At 48.1% G+C, this 18,936-nt stretch overlaps 1 protein-coding gene across 4 annotated transcripts in view; it reads right to left on the minus strand.

Annotated features, from left to right (window-relative positions):
• Rgs10 (regulator of G-protein signaling 10) overlaps nt 1-8,287 on the minus strand; it is a 41,347-nt gene extending 33,060 nt beyond the window's left edge. For 2 of the 4 annotated variants that reach the window (XM_087584756.1, XM_087584758.1), the window contains exon 1: nt 2,335-2,412. In XM_087584756.1, coding sequence (XP_087440882.1) covers nt 2,335-2,341 — 7 coding nt within the window. In that variant the 5' untranslated portion in view covers nt 2,342-2,412. 4 annotated transcript variants of the gene reach the window in all.
• Nucleotides 8,288-18,936: the final 10,649 nt, after the last annotated feature.

The following is an 18,936-nucleotide window of genomic DNA, read 5'->3' on the forward strand; positions in this document are numbered from 1 at the left end:
GCCCTTCGCTGCCCGAGCTGGCTCCCCAGCCTGCCTAGACATTTTCATCGACGAGTTTCCATTTTTGGTGACTAGGCAAGAAAGCAGGCTTAAAATGCCCAGGTGGGGGGAAAATACACTGAACATATTTTTCCATCAGCTTTAAGATTTCTCGGGCCATAAGAATCAATTTGGAGTGATATTAGTTTGTGGCAATTTCGTCTGTTCATATTTTACTTTTTTTATTTCAACTCTAAAATGTTATGCCGAAGAAAGGGGGTCTGTCATTGCATGACTGGTTTTTTGTTTGTTTGTTTGTTTGTTTTTGTTTTGTTTTGCTTTGTTTTCCTTTTGACTTCTAGCTCTTCGGAGTTTCTTTTTGCATGCCTGGGCCTAATTTTCCAGTAAATGTACCTTTAGCTGGTGACAAAACTACTTACGACTCGTTCTCCAAGGTGTGAGGTTGTGTGCTGCACTTTCCTGTGGGTTGAAAGCACTCTCGTGTGACATTCATAACGTCCCTGTTTTCCAGGCGAGGAAGCTGAGATGTGAGACACGCAGAGAAAGGAAATCTCGGTCCGAAGGCCAGTGGCCGGACACCAGGGGGCCTGTTCTTTCTCACAAGGCTCCATTGCTGTTTAATTTTGATTTCTGCTCATCTTTACATTGAAAAGTCAGAAAGGAGTGGCTTTGAAGAGGCTAACAACAGCAGGACGTGGCTGGGCACACCTCTGGTCCCAGCATTTACAGGGCAGAGGCAGGCACACCTCTGACTCCCAGGCCAGCCTAGCCTGAGAGAGAGTCCAGCCAGAGTTATGTGGTAAGATCCAGGAGAGAGGGAGAGACAGGGTGGGGAGGGGGTCAAGGAACACAAGACTCACTAGTAACAATTACATTGTTACTGTGTGAGTAAAGACAGAAACTTGGGGTGAATCCCGTACTGGGGAAGTCGGGGTAGGGGCCCTGTAAGACTAAACTGGGAGCATCTAGCACACAGACAGAATGTGCAGAGTTTCATTTCCATCTGTGCTGTTCCGTGTGGTTTCCGACTTCAGTAAAAGCCTGTCTTCGAAGATGCGTGCAGCCTTGCCCTACAGATGGCTGGAGCCTGTTGCTTGCGATCCATTTCGTAATATATTATTTATATTAGCTATGATGTCACAGCTAATCGAGACTTTCTCCAGACAGGAATTCCCTAGAAATCCATACTCAAAAGGCATCTGGGGCAGTCGTCAGACCTGAACGCTTGCAGTTTAGATTTCTGCTATGGCTCTGTAGGGAGAGCCATGTAAGGACCCTGCGTAGCAGGCCATTTCCCCAATCCAAATAATATTTTAATAAGCTCTCAGCACCCAACTTCCTCAATAGCAGAGGCAAGGTACATTCTCACAGGCTCTGCCCTAAGTACCCATAAATCCATAGCACATTGACGGAGACAAAGGAGACATTCATATCCAGGAAAGGCAGAGATGTTAGCCCCAAATTCCAAAGCACTTAGAGCACCCCACCTTCCCTCAGTCCTCTCCGTCCAGCCTGGTGTACTGCCTCTCATCTGTGATCCAGTACTTAGACAGGTAAGAGGTAGGAGGGTCAGGCTAGCCTCTGCTACATGGTGTGAGCTCCCTAAGACCCTGGTCCATGAAATTAGAAAGAAGGGAAGAAATGGGAAGAGGAACAGGTAAGAAAAACAAGCAATATGTGTAGCTTCACGGGAGAGCTGTGCCCACAAGACTTATTCAGAAAGTTCATATCACCTACACCACATCAAGTAAAATACATTTTTTTAAAGTTACATCCCAATATAGAAGCAGAGAATCTGTTTGTTTTAACTGGTGATCTACTTAAGTCTCCACGGAAACTGGGTCGTGGAAATTCTGTACCTAAACATTACTTTACATATTTTTCACTGGTATCTAGCCCCTGAGAACGACCTTACAGGCGTGCAAGGCCCCAAATGAGGACATGGAAATTCACTACTGTTAACAAAAAAAATTAATTAAAATAATAATAATAATAATAATAATAATAATAATAATAATGACGAAGTTTAAAAATTTTGAAACAATCTTACTCTGAAGCGGCACATAAGATGAGAACGGGGAAACGGCCATCGAGGGTGCCACAGCTCTGAGGTACACTGTGACACTTTTATCCAGAGCTCAGGACTCAACAAGGCAAGTGTGCCCAGCAGCCACTCAGAAGCCACCATCATGTCTGTCTCACTACAACGCCCTCCTCCCTAGGTCCTGTTCTGCCCACCCCCAAGCTGAGAATGTGTTCTGAGGGGTCAGCAGTGGGGGAGGGGTAAAGGGGCAGTGGGGGGGGTAAAGGGGAAGCGGGTGGGGGGGCCCTTACGTTCCATGCTCCAGTCCACCTAGAAGCTCCAGCAGACCAAAGTGCTGCTGCCTTCTCAGAGCCGATGTGTAGACCAACAGGGCTCAGGGTTCCCTGACACTCTTGGGTCCAAACAGAAAACTATACTAACATCCTCTTTTGGGTGGACTAAACAACAGATGGCCACAGTTTCCAGCATTGACTAGAGGGAAGGAAATACGGGTGCCAGACTGCTGTTTGCACCCTCCCAAGAATCCCCACTTTCTAGGCAGCCAGAGGCCCAGAAAAACAATAATGGCCCCCAAGACCCTGAAAGATGACAATGGCCCAAGTCCCTGTCACTACCTTTCCTTGTCTCCGAGATGGGGGCTTGACACTTACGGATAAAGTAACTTTTCTCCATGCTCCTTCTTGTCTCTACCTCACTTCAAGATCAGACTTCTGGGATGGGGTGTGGCTCAGTGGTAGAGCACTTACCCAGCACACATAGGCCCTGGGCTAATCCCAAAGCCTGTAAACAGAGTTTGTCAGAATCAGTCATGCTTCCCTTGTGTGTGAGGAGGAGGCAGTTTTAAGGCAATGTCTTCCTAAGTAGCTCTGACTGGTCTCAAACTCCCAACAAACCCCAGCCCCAACCCCCCAAGTTCACTATCATTCATTTAGCCCATACATTTCTTTCCCTGCTTGCTTGTTTCTGTTGGGGGAAAGGGGTTGTTCTTATTGGTGTGTGTGTGTGTGTGTGTGTGTGTTTTGGTGTGGTTTTACTTTGTTTTGGATATGAGTGTTGGTGTGTAGGGGTGTGTGTGTGTGTATGTAGGTGTGTGTATGTGTGTGGTGTGTGTGTATGTGTGGTGTGTGTGTGTGTGTGGTGTGGTGTGGTGTGTGTGTGGTGTGTGGTGTGTGTGTGTATGTGTGTGTGTGTGTGCGTGTGTGCGTGTTTGTGTTGTGAAGGGGCATATGTACTCTGATTGGCCTTGACTCGCTATGAGGCCAAGGATGATCCTGAATTTCTGATCCTCCTACCTCTCGGGTGGTAAAATCCACCACAGCCAGTTCTATGCTGGGGGACTGAATTCTGAGAGTTGTGCCTGCTAAATAAGTACTCTCGTAATTGAGCTACACCCCCAGCCCCAGCTCACAGATTTCTTTGTGTGTCTGTCCCTGTGTGTGCTGGTGGACATATATGCTGGTGCATGTGTGCAAGTGCTTATGAAGACCTGGGTATCTCTTCTCGGGCACTGTCTACCTTGTCTTTTGATAGAGTCTCTCACCAGCCTAGGAGTGTTAAATAGGCTTGACTCACTGGCCAGTGAGTTCCAGGGATCCATGAACCTCCCCAGTGCTGGGATTGAAGTAGGTACCACCCTCAGGGTTCTGGAGACCCAGCCCAGGTCCTGATGTTGAATAAACAGCCCTTCGCCAATGGTGCTCTCTCTACGCTCCATCGTGTGCACTCCTTAAGGACAACGGCAATGCGTTCCTCAAGGGTCAACCTCACATCTGGTACTCTGGATCAATGCTTTCTGAGGAATGAGCTAAGCCAAGCACCTGATTGAGAGGTGCTGAAAGGAAAACAGGGAGCTACTAAAACAGGTGACAATCACCGAGAATGTACGGCAAGCCAAGAAGGAAATAAAGCACAAAGAGAAGAAAGGAAGCGAGCAACTCAATGAAGGAGGCCAGATCCTGTCACCTCAGGATGGCCGGCTGAGGGAGCTGCGAAGGAAAGGGAACTATAATATTCAAGAAATGAAAGCTTTTAGTCACAGGCTTACGACGAATTGGGGGTGGGGGTAAAGAGCAGGAACTCCCAGACAGGAGGGGAAGGACCAGGGATAAGCTGTCACCTCCATACTTATTCCTTAACTATTTAACAAGGTGGCTGAGTAGATGTGCGCTCAGGTAGCTCTAGGGGAGGGTCCAAGACAGGTGAATCTTGTCTGGTTCTTTGGAGATGAGTAGCCCTAAAGTAGTCCCCATTCCTGGGGACCCAACTTCTGAGACAAACCACTGTGGGGCACAAAGGACCAGTCAGGCTTGGAAGAAGGATACCCTTAAGGAAACAGGAAAACCCATACCTCTGCAGGCAGAGCAGGGGCAGGAAACTGGGTTGAAAAGGAGGGGGTGTTCAGGTGGAGACAGCACAGTAAGGCAACCCTGAGCACTGGGCATGGCCCTCAAGAAATGGGAATCAGGTCCAAAGAGAAATTTGTCCCTGAAAGTCTGCAGGAACTGCTTCACGTAGTGGACGCCTCCTGACAGCTCTTATCAAGGGGTTGTAGTATAGCCTGCCGGAGGCCCCTCTTCTCTCACTGCCACCCGATGGCTGGGTTGCTGCAGTGGACAGCTATCTGGGGGAAGCAGACATGACCACGATAAATTTAGTACCATCTAAACAAGTCCTCAGAAGGGGAGTCAGCTCAGGGAGGGAAGTGCCTGGTTTCCCATGAAAGCTATAGGAAATGGCCAGCCCAGACCCTGTGGGCATCTAAGAAAATGAAAGACAGGGGTTGGGGATTTAGCTCAGTGGTAGAGCACTTGCCTAGCATGCGCAAGGCCCTGAGTTCGGTCCCCAGCTCCGAAACAAAAAAAGAAAATAAAAGACAAAATACAGAAGAATGACAGCAACTGAAGCCACATCGTGCCTTCTGCTCACCCATGTCGTCTACAGGCTGCTTGTGGTGGGACCCAAGCAGACAGAGCTGATGTCATCTGAAGAAAAAAGGCCATCTCATCCTGGCCTTTGCTCACGTGGAGGCCAGCCTTGCTCTCTTCCAACCCTCAGAGCCAGCCCATGAGTTTCTACAGAGGAAAGTTTCCCCAACTGCCAAGACGCTCCACTGTGAAACTGTTAGGAACAAATTCATTAAATTTCTGTACAGACTAAAAACATAAGCCCAGCACTGACTCTGAAACCATTGCCAAGGTTCAATAGGATAACATAAAAAGGACTCCTCTGACAGGCTCCCCAGAGGTCTGGATTAGGGTGTGGCTTTTACTTTGGTTCTGAGGTAGGATCTTGCCAGTTATTAGCAGTACGGGTTGTGGGTAGAGGCCAGGGTCCTCTGAGGGTTCCTCACACTTCAGCATAAAAATACCGGGGTGCTTGCTAAAAATGAAGCCATGACTCTTCCTGCTTCCCTTGGTTCCCCAAGATTGAACTGGGGTCTGAGTTTTATCAAGCCCCGTGTCTCCTACCTAATAAGCAGATACAGAGTCTCCAACAAAGGCTTCTAACTACGAGCCTTAGAAACAGGGGGAGCTCCCAGCTCTCAGTGGACAGAGTGATGAGAGTTAACTCTTTCAGCCTCACATAAAATGCTCTGGGGGAGACAGGCTTGCAGTCAACCCCAAGCCCCTGCAGGCTCTTACAGGGGTGATTCCAGCTTTGATGGGGCTTTAGTTGGATATTCTGGAAAACCTCTTTAAAAGTCAAGTTCAGGTGTGGGTATCACCCTGGGGTAGGCCACTTGCCTGTATGGGCAAGGCCTTGGACACACTCCTAGCACCACAAGAAAAAGAAAATAATCAAAACTGCCCTCCCCCAAATCCATAACCGTCTTGCGGATGGCTTGCCAGCTGCACAGTATCTCTGTGAGGAGCCCTCACCCTCCCTCCTTTCTCCTTTTCTTGATGTTGGCTGGTGATGATAGTGACCAAACTGGCAGGGGCTCATGTCCTTTGACAGAGAAGCAGACTTTATACCTGCAGATTTCAAGGGAAATGGGCTCTTGTCATATAGACATCCAACACCAGCTGTTGCCATTTAACTCCTGGCTTTTCTATCACTGGTGTGGGCAAACTTCATCAGAGTTAGTCTGTTGCCTCAGAACAGATACATGGTACCAATGATTGTGAAACTGCCTTTCAATTTGGGATTGTGATCTGGCCACATGAAAAAGCACCCTGAATCCAGGTATGTGTCATGATTCCGTGGCTCTGCTTGTATTAAATTCAGGCCAAAGACAATGCTAAGCAGCAAGCAACTGATGCAGGGCTCGGCATGGCTCCTCTACATAACAAGGAGAGGGAAGAAAAGAGAACTAGTAAGCCCACACCTTTTACCATGTATCCAGCATTGCACTCGGGGCTTCTCATGTTTAGCTGCTTATGCTACCATTAGTAATGTGAGCATATATTTATCAGAATTAAAATCTTCAGTTAAAGGCCAGTAACATCGTTCACTGGGTAAGGATGCTTACATCCAAGTGTGATGGCTTTTTTGAGTTTGATTACTGGGACCTATAGGTAGAAGAAACTTGATTTCTATAAGTCATCCTCTAACCTCCACATGCAAGCTGTAGCACACACACACACACACACACACACACACACACACACAAACACACACACAAACACACACACACACAGGCACACATGCACACGCACAGGCACACAAACACACACACACAGGCACAGGCACACAAACACACACACACAAATGTAAATATAATCTAAAATACAAATTATGTAGTTAAGTCCACAGCTTTCTGAAGTCCAGTGTTCATCAAGCCTTGTATGACATATGTTGATATGTCCCAGCACAGTTCATTTCAGTCCACCTATGACTTAGCAACCAGTTCCCAGATGCCCTGAACATTTAGCCATTGGTTCTCGCAAGCTACACCGAGCCAGCACCAGCACAGCTCTGCGGCACAGAAAGGTCCAAGGACATTCATTATTCAGCGTGTCGGAGTGGCAGAGTCAAGGTTGGAGTTCAACTCCAGTGCCTGGAATCTGACCACCACTCCGTGTCAGCCATCAGCATCAAAGGGAATGTGGCCACTCGGGTAACGCTAATGGATCATTTCAACGCATATTAAGACAACAGTGCTAACTCTTCACGGTAACTCTATGGAATCTGACTTTAGTGGGGTTGTCTTAAATATTTAATGAAATGATTTGCATGAGGTTGATGGGTGGAGGGGAGGCGCCAATTAAGCACTTAAAGCTACACTTTGCACATCCCTACTCACAAACAAGTTGCACAGCTGGCGAATGGTGGCAGTGGGATTGGGTCTATGTCTGATTGCAGTCGTTTAACCACGTTTGATATTTATGTGAAAAGAGGAAACCGGCTAACACGTAGTGAATCTCCGGCCGACAGGAAAGCAAGCCTTTGAACCCCAAACCCAGAGTCAAGCAAACAAACCTACATTTAAAAGATCCATCAGCTAAGAGTAGAGCAGGTTACCCAATACCCTGGCTTTAGAGCCCCACCCCTCCGACGCGGCGGCTCTAAGGGTTAAGACAAGAGAAAGCACAGAAGGTGTCAACACAACTCCTGGCCACAAACGTAAGCCATCAAAGAGTGTTAGGTGTTCTTAAGAACAAAAAGGATGACAGGATTCAAATCACCATTTCTGCACCGCGGGTTCTTTGTCTTGCCAAGTTGCCCCAAACTGTGGGTCGGGCAGGTTCAGGGGGGAAAAACAAAGTGACTCCCCCGCCGTGTCACACAAGTTCCTCCCCCCGCCCTGGTGTGCAGCCACCTTGGGACTCCACTTTTTTGGCGCCTCGGGGCCCGGCCACTCCGGGGATGCAGAGGTCCGGAGGAGCATCCTTCCTATTCCGCCGGAGGAGGAGGCTGCACGCAGGAGGGGAGCCTGGCTTCCCACACTGCCACCGAGTGTGGAGCTGTTAATGTGTCTCCCGTGGCTCCCAGACCTTCTCCAGAAAGAAAGCTGTTGAGACTCCCGCTTCAAGCCCAACTTCCTCCCCGGGCGGCTCCCCAGCTCTGCGCTCCCGCCGCGGCTGGGACAGAGCGAGCGGGGAGGAGCGCGGCTGCTGTCCGGGCGGCACGGCAAGCCGCGCCAAGGGACCCCGCGACCGGTCCTTCCCGCGCCCCAGCGCGGGCAGTCGCTTACCAGACGGCGGCCGCTTCCTGCTCAGTCGGCTCACGGCGCGGGTGAACATCGCCGCGGGCGTCCAGAGGACAGAGCAGCCGGGCCGCGCGGCGGCTGAGCCCAAAGAGGGCAAGGAGGAGGAGGAGTCCGCGCGACGCCGCCCCTCCAGGCCCCGCCCGCCGCCTCCTCCCCGCCGCGCTCCCCTCTCCCTGCCCACCCGCGCCCGTGGGCACTGGGTCCAGCCCCCAGTTACCGGCGCAGGGCAGGGAGCGTTGGCCCCGGGTGACCCTCAGCTCCCCCGCACATCCCGGTCCCTCCCCTCCCAGCCGGGAGACGTACAGTGTTCAGTGTCCCTGCCAGGCCCAAGTCACCTCCCTGATCGCCCCCAGGTCTACCCGATTCCGTGGGCGCGCGGCCTGCTCACGCCGCGAATACCCGGGAGGCGTCACCAGAGTCCCAAGCCAAGCCGCCGCGAGTGGGCGCCCACTCTGGCCCACGCCACGCCTGTGCCGGGGCTTCCAGGCTCCGGGACAGACCTGGGAGAACGCTGCCGGAGCCTCTGCGGTTCCAGAGTGGATCGGAGCGCGCCGGCACATATTTTAACTTGGACGACACTCGGGTGCAGTCTCAGGAGGACCTTTGCGCTCAACTACCGGAATCCTATGGATTCCAGCGCCGGCTCAACGCTCCTCTCCTGGTGCCTGTCACCTGCTCAGCGCCGCGCTCCACGCTCATCTAGTTTCCCATTTCTTTTTACCAAACAGCCCAAGAGGGGGGTGTCGTTAGCCCCATTTTCTTGAGCATTTGGTTTGCAAGGAATTGTCTTTCTGGCGAGTTTTATTTTTCTCCTTGTGGGTCTGGCTTTGTCTCGAAATTGGTCTTTATTTTTAGCTGTGCTAATTGCTATTTTTCTAAACCATTCCCCAGTCGCCCCCCCAACCCCCCGCGCGCGTTCTTTCGCAGGATTTTCACTAGTTGGCACTTTCCTTTATATCTTCTATTCTGAGCTTCCCATTTTTGCTCTATTTTCCTCCCTTTTTGTCCACCCTGCAGTCCCAACGCCACCTCAGCTCTGGCCCTCTGTGGTTATTCTCCATATCTCTCCCTACTCTTCCCCACTCCATCATTTCCAAACAAGGCCATTTGTGCTTTCCAAAGAGGATATTCCGTCCCCTGAAGTCTGCAGAGGTCTTCAGCAGCGGCTTGCAGGTGAGCACCATCAGAGAGCCTGGCTTCCAAGCGGGGCTTTCTGAATGTTTCCAGCTGCTATTGGCCCACTCCCGGGACAAGCTTCCTGGCCATTGAAATAGCTCTTGGGTCATAGGCTCTGGAAAAACTGAGCCTAAACCGGCAGGAGTGTAATGGTGCACTCCTTTAATCCCAGCAACCCTAGCACTCCGGAGGCAGAAGCAGGAAGATTCTTTGAGTTAGAGGACATCCTGATATACATAGCAATGTCTAGGGCAGCCAGGATTACAGAGAGAATCAGAAGGAAGGAGTCGGAAAGAAGGGATGGAGAAAGGGAGGGAGGGGTGGAGGGAGGGAAGGAGGGAAGGAAATGAAGGGAGGAAGGAGAGAGAGAAGGGAGGGTCGAACCATCCCAATGAGATCACTGTATTCTGAGAACAGTAACAGAATTTTCTCTGCCCACCTCCGTTGAAAGCATCCCCCCAAGGCTGATCACAAATACACTGAAGCTAACACAGGAAAGGAGGAGACTAGCACAATGGGGTAGAAGTTAGACACAGGCAGCCAAAGCCAGCACTAGCAGTCAGGTCCTCCCCACATGCCCTCAGCAAGACTGGTGTAGCCTATGATATACTCTGAGGCCACATTGAGCTAAGAGCTCTAAGCCTCTTAGACAATGGAAAACAATGGGGAAGGTTAACAGCTTTAGATCCCTTTTTCTGCCCTGTGAGCTTGTCAAAAGGCCAGGGTTAAGAGCAAGGAAACAGTTTAATTTTCCTTTTTGTTTGACTCATGAAATTGGTGCCCGGGGCTGGAGAGATGGTTCAGTGATTAAGAGCACTTGTTCTCACAGAGGACCAGGGTTCAAGTCCTAGCACCCACATGTCATCTCACAGCCATCTATAACTCCAGTACCAGGGGATCTGACATCCTCCTCTGACTTCTACAAGCACCAGATACACATACAGTACACATACATACATGCAGACAAAACACTCTTATGCATGGTGTCCAAAGATCCAAGAGCCAATATTCATGTATAGAGTGCAGAAGACCCAGAATAAAAGGCCTACGGTGAGAGACACCTTTGATCCCAGCATTTGAGGTAGAGGCAGAGGCTGGTGGAGCTCTGGTGAGTTTGAGGCCAGAGTGATCTACAGAGAGAGTTCTAGAATAGCCAGGGCTACACCGTGAGACCCTGTCTCAAAACAAAATAAAACAAGTGGGGGCAGGGAGGAAACCGCCTCAAGCTGTCAGAGAGGGTCACCTTTTCACACAGCTATGTTCTGGGCACAGTGTCTGTCCCAAGTAAAGACACAGCCTCCAAGGAATCAGTCCTCCAAGTCACTCCCTCTTCTGCTTCTTTCATTTAAACCTTCAGAAGAAATGATGGTAAATAGGTTAGGCCCCATTCCCCCCTACTGCTGGCTTCACATTTAGATCCAGGATCACCTATCACAGCAGACAAGAAGCAGTGGCCCTGGAGTTCTTCCGGGAGGTTGGGGTTTCAGAGAAATGAGTTTTGTAGATCAGCTGGCTTAGTCTACCAGGAATTTAAAAACTGATGAGGATGGGCGAGATAGCTCAGTGGCTACCAGAACCCATGTGGTGGGAAAAAAGAACTAACTCCCCTGCAAATTGTCCTTTGACTTCCACATTCACACTATGGCATGTGCACTCCGGTTTTGTTTTGTTTGTTGAAATAGGATCTCTCTGTGCAGCCATGCCTGGCTGTCTTAAGAACTCACTACATAGACCAGGCTAGCCTTGAAATTTACAGAGATCTGCCTGCCTCTGCCTTCCTAGTGCTGGGATTAAAGTCCTGCGCCACTATGTCCAGACCGATATGTATGCTCTTATACACTTAGACAGTGTGGGACTGCAAAGGGGTGTCAGGGATTAGAACACTCGTTGCACTTGCAAAGGACCTGGATTCACTTCTCAGGAGCTGTGTCGTTAGTCACAACCACAACCACCTGTAGCCCCTGTTCCAGAGGATCTAACAATCGTGTGGCAAACATACATTTGTGCAAGGAAAGCATTCATATGCACAAAGTAAGGTAAAAATATCTAAATAAAGGTAGTAAGACTTTGCTGAAGTCTGGCTGGTAATATAGCTCAGTTGCTAGGCAAGCACCAAGCTGTGGGTTTGATCTCCGGCACTAAACAGAACAGGGGTGCGTAATGAGCAGGGATGGTGCACACTTGTAACACCAGCGCTCAGGAGTAGCAGTCAGGGGAATCAGAAATTTAAGACCACCCTTGACTACATAGCGAATTTAAAGCTAGCCTATGCTACATGAAACTCAGTCTCAAAAAAAGACAGACAGAGAGAGAGAGAGAGAGAACTGGTAAGCTGTGAATATATATATGGCATACATACATAATCATATGCAATATGTAATATATGCGTTTACACGTGAGCATGTATGTAAAATCCTTTGAGGAGGGGTTGAGTACACAATGGATCAATGCTACACTCCAAGTCGAGCCACTTGGTACCAGTCTTGACCATGCCAACTGACCAGCACTCTGTCCTCACATATCACAGCCTCACGGGGACAGAACACCTACGTTCTGAAGGTGTGGTTCCAGCAGTAATAAACACAAAAAGCACCTGGCCCGGTGCCTAGCACATGTAGGCGCACAAAGAAATCACTGGAATCTAGATTACTCGCACCCCCACGGCAAGCTGCTTCCGTAAATAGTAAACCTCAGCCCTCACACAGGCGGAAAGTTTTGGGGAGTGTTGGCTTTGCTTATGTGTGGAGCTAGGGATGAAACCTGGAGCCTTGCAAGCGCTCTACCACTGAGCTAGACCTCAGGTCTGGATTTTTTTTTTAAATTAAAGAAGTTGACACAGTAGTAATGGTGCGATGCACCCAAGGTATAATTACTAATAGCAACTCTCACAGGATGTAAGGGGAGACCAAGCCCTTACAGTTAATCAGTTGCTCCAGGAGGCAGACGTGGTAAGATGCTATTTGGCATTGTGTATGGGAGTCTTGGAAGTATTTGTGTCCCTTGAGCCAGTAAATAGTTTGACAACCAGTCATTTTGCCAAAAATTAAAAAGAATAATCAGCGCAACGATTACATGTATCACTGCCCGCTTCCTGTTGCTATTTGTGGTAGATAAAGATGCTCGCCCAGAAGATGACCGAGCTGTAAGCCGTCCTATGATAGATGATCTAACAGTTGCAAGGGACCATGTGCTAGAAAGGAACGCGACTAAGTAGGTAGGGCACTTGCCTAGCAAGCAGGAAGCCCTGGGTTCCACCCGCAGAGACACAAAGCTGGGTGGTGTAGTGCGTGCTCTTAATCCTCGCACTCAAGAGGTAGAGGCCGGCGATCAGAAACTCAAGGTCCTTGTTGACCACATGCTGAGTTTGAGGTCAGCCTAGACTATGTGAAACCTCATTTAAAAAAAAACGAAAAACAAACCAACAACCACACCAAAAAAAAAGACCAAATGGAGCTCATGTGGAATTGCGCGAGCAGACTTTTAACAAAACTGTCACAGGACTCACCTGGTGGAATAGGAGAATTGGCTTCCTGCAAGGTGTCCACTAACTATGCACATACATAATAAAAAGGTAGGTAGGTGGGTAGTAGATAGATAAATCAGCTAGAGAGATAGGTAGATAGATAGACAGACAGACAGACAGACAGACAGACAGACAGACAGACAGACAGACTTTGATAAGCCTGACTGGGCATCTAGCTCAGTTGGTAAAGTCCCACATGTGTGCTGTGGCACATGCACAACCAAACACATACACAGTTAAGGAAGGGAAAAAGGGAAGGAGGAAGGAAGGGAGGAAGGGAGGGAGGAGAGAAGGAAGGGAGAAAGGAAATAAAAGTTTTATAAACCTGACAGGGCATATAGCTCAGCTGGTAGAGTCAGCCCTCAGCTTTTTGAATGGATGAGGCAATCTTTATGTTATACACTAATGTTTGAAAGATGGCTACAGCTTCTATAATTTTTTTCTGAGACAGGCTCTCACTGTGTAGGTAGCCCTGACCGGTCTGAAACTCACAGAAATCCATCTGCTTCTACCAGAGAGCCAGAAATCAGAAATTGGAACCTAGCTGAAAGCTCCATTTGGGTTTAATGACACAAATATGTAAGACTCTGTTTTTATAACATTTTACTTAATTTTAGTGAGTATTCCAACTAATGTGTTATACAGAAATTACGTAACGTAATGGCTTCCTTATGACGTCTTTGTATTTATGTGCCATTAGACTTTACTAACACCCTGTCATTGTCCCCATTGGCCGTTTTTACCTCGTTGACTTTTCTTTCTTAAAATTCTCAATTTCCCATGGAAGCATCAGGCAGACAGGGTCAGCTGTTCCCAGCTTTGCTCTCTCTTGGACATCACACCATGCCTTCCTGGCTTGCCAAAATCCAGAGAGCTTTGGAGGGCAGCATCTCGGGCTGCAGATCAGGAAGCTTAAGGCCAGACAGCGGCTGAACATGGTTTGGCTATTTTCAGCTAGCGACTGTGTTGGTAGTACCCTCCCTAGGGCTACTGAGAGCACCCTCCTCAGGCTACATCGTATCCATGGAGAGAAAGCTGAAGGTTCTGGATAGCATTTCAGCTAAAGAGGCAGATCAGGAGGGCATGTTAGCTCAAGTCTATAATCCCAGACGGACAGAGGTTAAATTAGGAAGGTTGCCAAGAGTTTGAAGCCAACCTGAACTACAATGAGTTCTAGGTTAGGCTAGGCTACCGTGAGATACCATCTCAAGAAAAAAGATCATGAAATAAAAATAAGGCCGATTAATTCTGTCGGTCTGTAGCCAGGATTGTGTTTCTCCGGTCTCAGATTCAAAACAGTCCTGAGAAGAAAAGAAGGAAATCCTGCTATTTCTGACAAACTGGGGGAACTTGGAGGACATTGTACTAGGTGAGATAGGCCAGACATAGAAAAATGAATGCCGAGAGTCCATGCAACAGAAGCAATCTACAGTAGCTGTGTCTGGACAGCCTCCAAGGAGAACGGTGATTGTCAGGGTCGGGGGCATGAGGAAGACGGAAGCTGGGAATCACAAGGTGCAAATTCCAGCTCCATGTGTGTGCCTTCTAAAGGAGTGTGCTCATGAATGTAGGTACTCAAGGATACCGAAAAAGGATGCTGAATTCCCCAAAACTAGATGTATGGGCCGTGGCGAGCCACCCAGTGTGGGTACTGCAAACTGAACTCCTGTTCGAGAGCAGTTTACAGTCTTAAGCACTGAGCTATCTCTCTAGTCCCCCATTTACATTTTTAATGAAATAAGCAAATAATAAATTAAAGTTCTCTCGCTAATGTAGTAGAGGTGTGTATCTATAATCCTAGCAATGGGGATGCTGAGGCGAGAAGATCGTAAGCTCGAGGCTAGCCTGGGCTACATAGGGAACATGTCTTTTTAAAATGTGTCTTATTCTATTTGCTCAATTTCATCATAGCATTTTTCAACAAAATACCTCAAGTGAGTGGACCCTCCTTCCCTGTCCCTGGCCCCTTTCCTCCTAGTCCCCCAGCCTTTTCTAGTCCATTACCTATCTCTGCCAAGGAGAAGATACATAGCGCCGTCTGTATCACTTGACTTTCTCACCAGTCCATGACCGGTCCCTCCCTCTTAACCCATTGCTTCTTGCACAATCATCACATCACTTTCTGTCCCACACTCACCTCTCCCTCCTCTGTCAACAGTGCACCACAGGCCTGGTCCTCAGAGCTGGCTCAGGTCCTCTTATCCTCTTTGCTATTCCACCAAGTTTCATGGCTTGGAATAACATTTTCTTTTTTAAAAAAAAAAATCAAGTTTATTTTGTGGGGAATTTTTAGGTTTACAGCAAAATTAAACAGAGCTTCGCTGTCCTCCCAGACCTCGCACGTGGGCAGCCTCCCCACCACAGGCCTCCCACACCAGAGAGGCATCCGTGGTCCCGTGGTGGGGGCCGTACTGACACGCCATTTTTACCCTGAGTTTATATCACGTGTGCTTTGCAGGTCCAGGAAGGACTTGTGTCTCCAGCCCTACACACCTCCTTAACTTCTCCTTGGGCAGTCTAGTAAGACATCCCAAATGCAGTGTTTCTAGAACAAACGCTTCCCTCCTAGCCCAGCTAAAGGCAACAGTAACTCATTAGCCAGCCACTGTTCCCGTCTTGTGTCACGTCTACCCAGGAGTCCTTTAAAATCCAGAATTTGATACTTCTTGCATTTTACCCAAGTCACCACGTCTGCCAACTGATATGCTCCTTCCTCTTCACTGGGACCCATCGTGTGGCATGCGAGGGGACTCTTCCTTCCAGGTGGCTCTTATCATGCCAAAACTCTGTCTGTGGCAGTGTTTCATGTCACCCTGAGAGGAAGTCGTAGGTCACATAGGGACCCGTGAGGTTCCTGGTGACCAGTCCACCCTCCTCAGGGCTCCCTCAAATGCCTCCACATGTACCCTGCCTGTGTCCAGTGCCTGTTGCCTTGTGTCTAGAGCACTCTTTCCTGGTATGAGGACCACCCAGTGCCATTTCCACAGGTCCTGTCCCTCTCTCAGTTCTGCATCCAGTCAAAGTTAGCAGCGCCCAATCACAAGAAGACAGTGTCCTGACCAGACAGACATTTAATACCTGCTTCTCCAATACGAAAGCCATACATGCAAGGACCTCTGACATGTAAGAAATGCCAAAGAAAGTTGGAGAGACACAGACACAGGGACACAGACAGACTCTAAAAGAAGGAGTCGGGGCTGGAGAGATGGCTTAGCAGTTAAAAAAGCACTGGCTGTTCTTCCAGAGGCCCAACACCCACATGGCAGCTCCCAGCTACCTGTAATCCAGCTCCAAGTGATCTGACATTCTCACACAGACAGACGAGCAGATGAAACACCAGTGCATGTAAGATAAAAATAATCTGTTTTTTTTTTAAGAAGAAAATGGAATGTAGAAACTAAAGTGGAAACAAAACTTCTTAGTAATGGAGTTGGGCACTGACAAAGCTCCTAAAACTCAGATGAGGGAAGCGGCCATCGGAGAGAGCGAGCCGAGGTCAGCGAGCCAATCCAAGGTAAGTGAGTGTCCACAGGTATTACCAGGGCAGTGCCAAAGAGAAGAGAAAAGACACATCTTGAGAAAATGTCCCAGGCTGAAGAAAATTTATTTCCAAATGGAAAGAGCCTAAAAGGGCCGCAATGACAGCCCTGCACAAAGGGTGCCAGTGTGAAATCTCAAAGCACAAAAGTAATTTCAGGAAAACGCACCAAGAACATTCTGGTGGTGGGGTGCAGGGCAGCGCACCCATTTGCTGGTGGGACTTGAGAATGATACAGTCCTTTGGAAGGTGGTTTGGAAGTTTCTTAAACTCGTCAACATATGGGAGGAGAAGGAACATTATCAAAATAAATCGTATGAAAAAGAAGTAGTCAAAAAAAAAAAAGAAAAGTATCTTCAGGCTCAGCAGTTAAGAGCACCGTCTGCTCTTCCAGAGGTCCTAGAGTCCAATCCCCAGCAACCACATGGTGGGTCACAACATCTGTAACGAGATCTGATGCCTTCTTCTGGCCTGCAGGTGTACATGCAGACAGAGCATTCATATTCATAAAATAAATAAATAAATAAATAAATAAATAAATAAACCTTTTTTTAAAAAGATATCTTCTTCCCCTCTGACAACCCTGATATCTACTATCTTTCTTAGCTTATTTTGAAACTAAAATACAATTACAATCTGGGCAGTGGTGGCACATGCCCTAATCCCAGCACTTGGAAGGCAGAGGCAGATAGATTTCTGTGAGTTCAAAACCAGCCTGGTCTACAGAGCATCCAGGCTACACAAGAAACCCTGTCTTGAAAAGAACAAAACTGTCTTTATTTATTTATTTCACTTCCCCCTTTGCTTTCCTCTCTCCAACCCCTTCTCTATACTCCCATCCCATCCCTCCCTATTCCTTCTCAAATTCATGGCTTCCTTTTCTTTGTTATTCTGATATATGTATATATATATGATGTATTGTGATATATATAACACATTTATATATATAGATATAGATATATTCAACAACAGAGTTCAACAACAACAACAACAACAGAGCAGTTCAACAACAACCGCAGCTGGAGGCATAGGCCTGTCAAGCCAGACAGAGACTAGAGGACGGGAGTTCTGGACCAGCCTGGGCTGTATAACAACCATCTGGTTAGACACACTGAAGGGAGGGAAACGGCTCATCTGGTGGTGTTTGCCAGCATGCCCGAGGCTCTGGCTCAGTCCCCAGGACCACATGAGGCAGGTGTGTTGGTGAATGGCTGTCATGCACTCACAGAATGGGAGTGGAAGGACCAGACGGACACACACACACACACACACACACACACACACACACACACACACACACACCACACATACACAGGACTCACACTCTAAAAGTGAAAATGTAGCAGAAATTTTAAATGGAAGTGTGTGTGAACGCTGGATACAAATGTCCACATCCGCTTCATTTGAAATAGCACTCGTTGGAAACACCAAACGCCCAGCAACTGCTGACTGGAAGGGGAAATCCTGGTATGTGGTTATAATGGAACACCACTTGTCAACTAAAACAGAATGCCCCGCCCTGCCCCACCCTGCAATTTTGGCTACCATAGGTTCTGGGAGAGAGTGAGTTGTTTTCAGTTGTGAACCCAGTGAGTAAATCGCTAGAAAGGGTCAGGGAGTAAAACCTACCGGCCTTGAGGAGAAAGCACCAAAGACCGGAAAGGAAGGTGGTATTTTTCCAAACACTACTGATAGAGCCTGGGTTTCCACACCACTATAGCATGCATCTATCATTCACTAAGAGTGAAAATTCACTTTGAAAGTTCCACTGATCTCACTTGCCTAGTCCACACCAAGACTTGGTTATGGCACCAGTGCTAGTGAATGGCAACCAGTCTTTTTAGGTAGTTGGCAGTGCAAAAAGTGTGGCTTTAAATACTGTCCTCATACAACATTTTAACTACCACATAGCCTCTAATGGTCGTCTGGGCTACATTATGCTTGGGTTTCTCAGAAACTTCTCCTTGGGAATGTGTCAGTCTGGTAAGTGTCTCCGGAAAAGTATTTTTATGGCTCTATAGCTCTCACTGGCTTTTGGAAACTGCCAAAAGCTCTTTGGTGACAGTGAATAGAGAAATCACTGTGGGGACTAGGGCACAGCTAGGGAGAAGCTGGGCCAGTGTACCAGTGCTTTCCAAGTACTGGAAATGAGTTTTTGAGACCCACAGTGGGGGAAATGTCAGGTGACAGTTTTCAGAAACAAGCACATGTTCCACTTGGGACATTGTTGTGTGATGGACTTCTCCTGGGGAAGTACACACACATCTAGAGCCTAGTGAGTACGATCAGTTTCAGGGACTTCCTGAAGTTATTTTGAGTTGTTTGCTTCCTGTTTTCCCCCTTTTGTTGAAAATAGACTTTTTTTCTCATATAATTTATTCTTATTACAGTTTCCCCTCCCTCTACTCACCCTAGTTCCTCTTCACCCTCCTCCCATCTGCATTACCTCCTTTCTTTATCTCATTAAAAAACAGACTTCTAAGAGATAATAAAATAATGATAAT

The sequence above is a fragment of the Rattus norvegicus genome, chromosome 1 (genome assembly GCF_021556685.1).
Source record: "Rattus norvegicus strain SHRSP/BbbUtx chromosome 1, alternate assembly SHRSP_T2T, whole genome shotgun sequence".
NCBI lineage: Eukaryota > Metazoa > Chordata > Mammalia > Rodentia > Muridae > Rattus > Rattus norvegicus.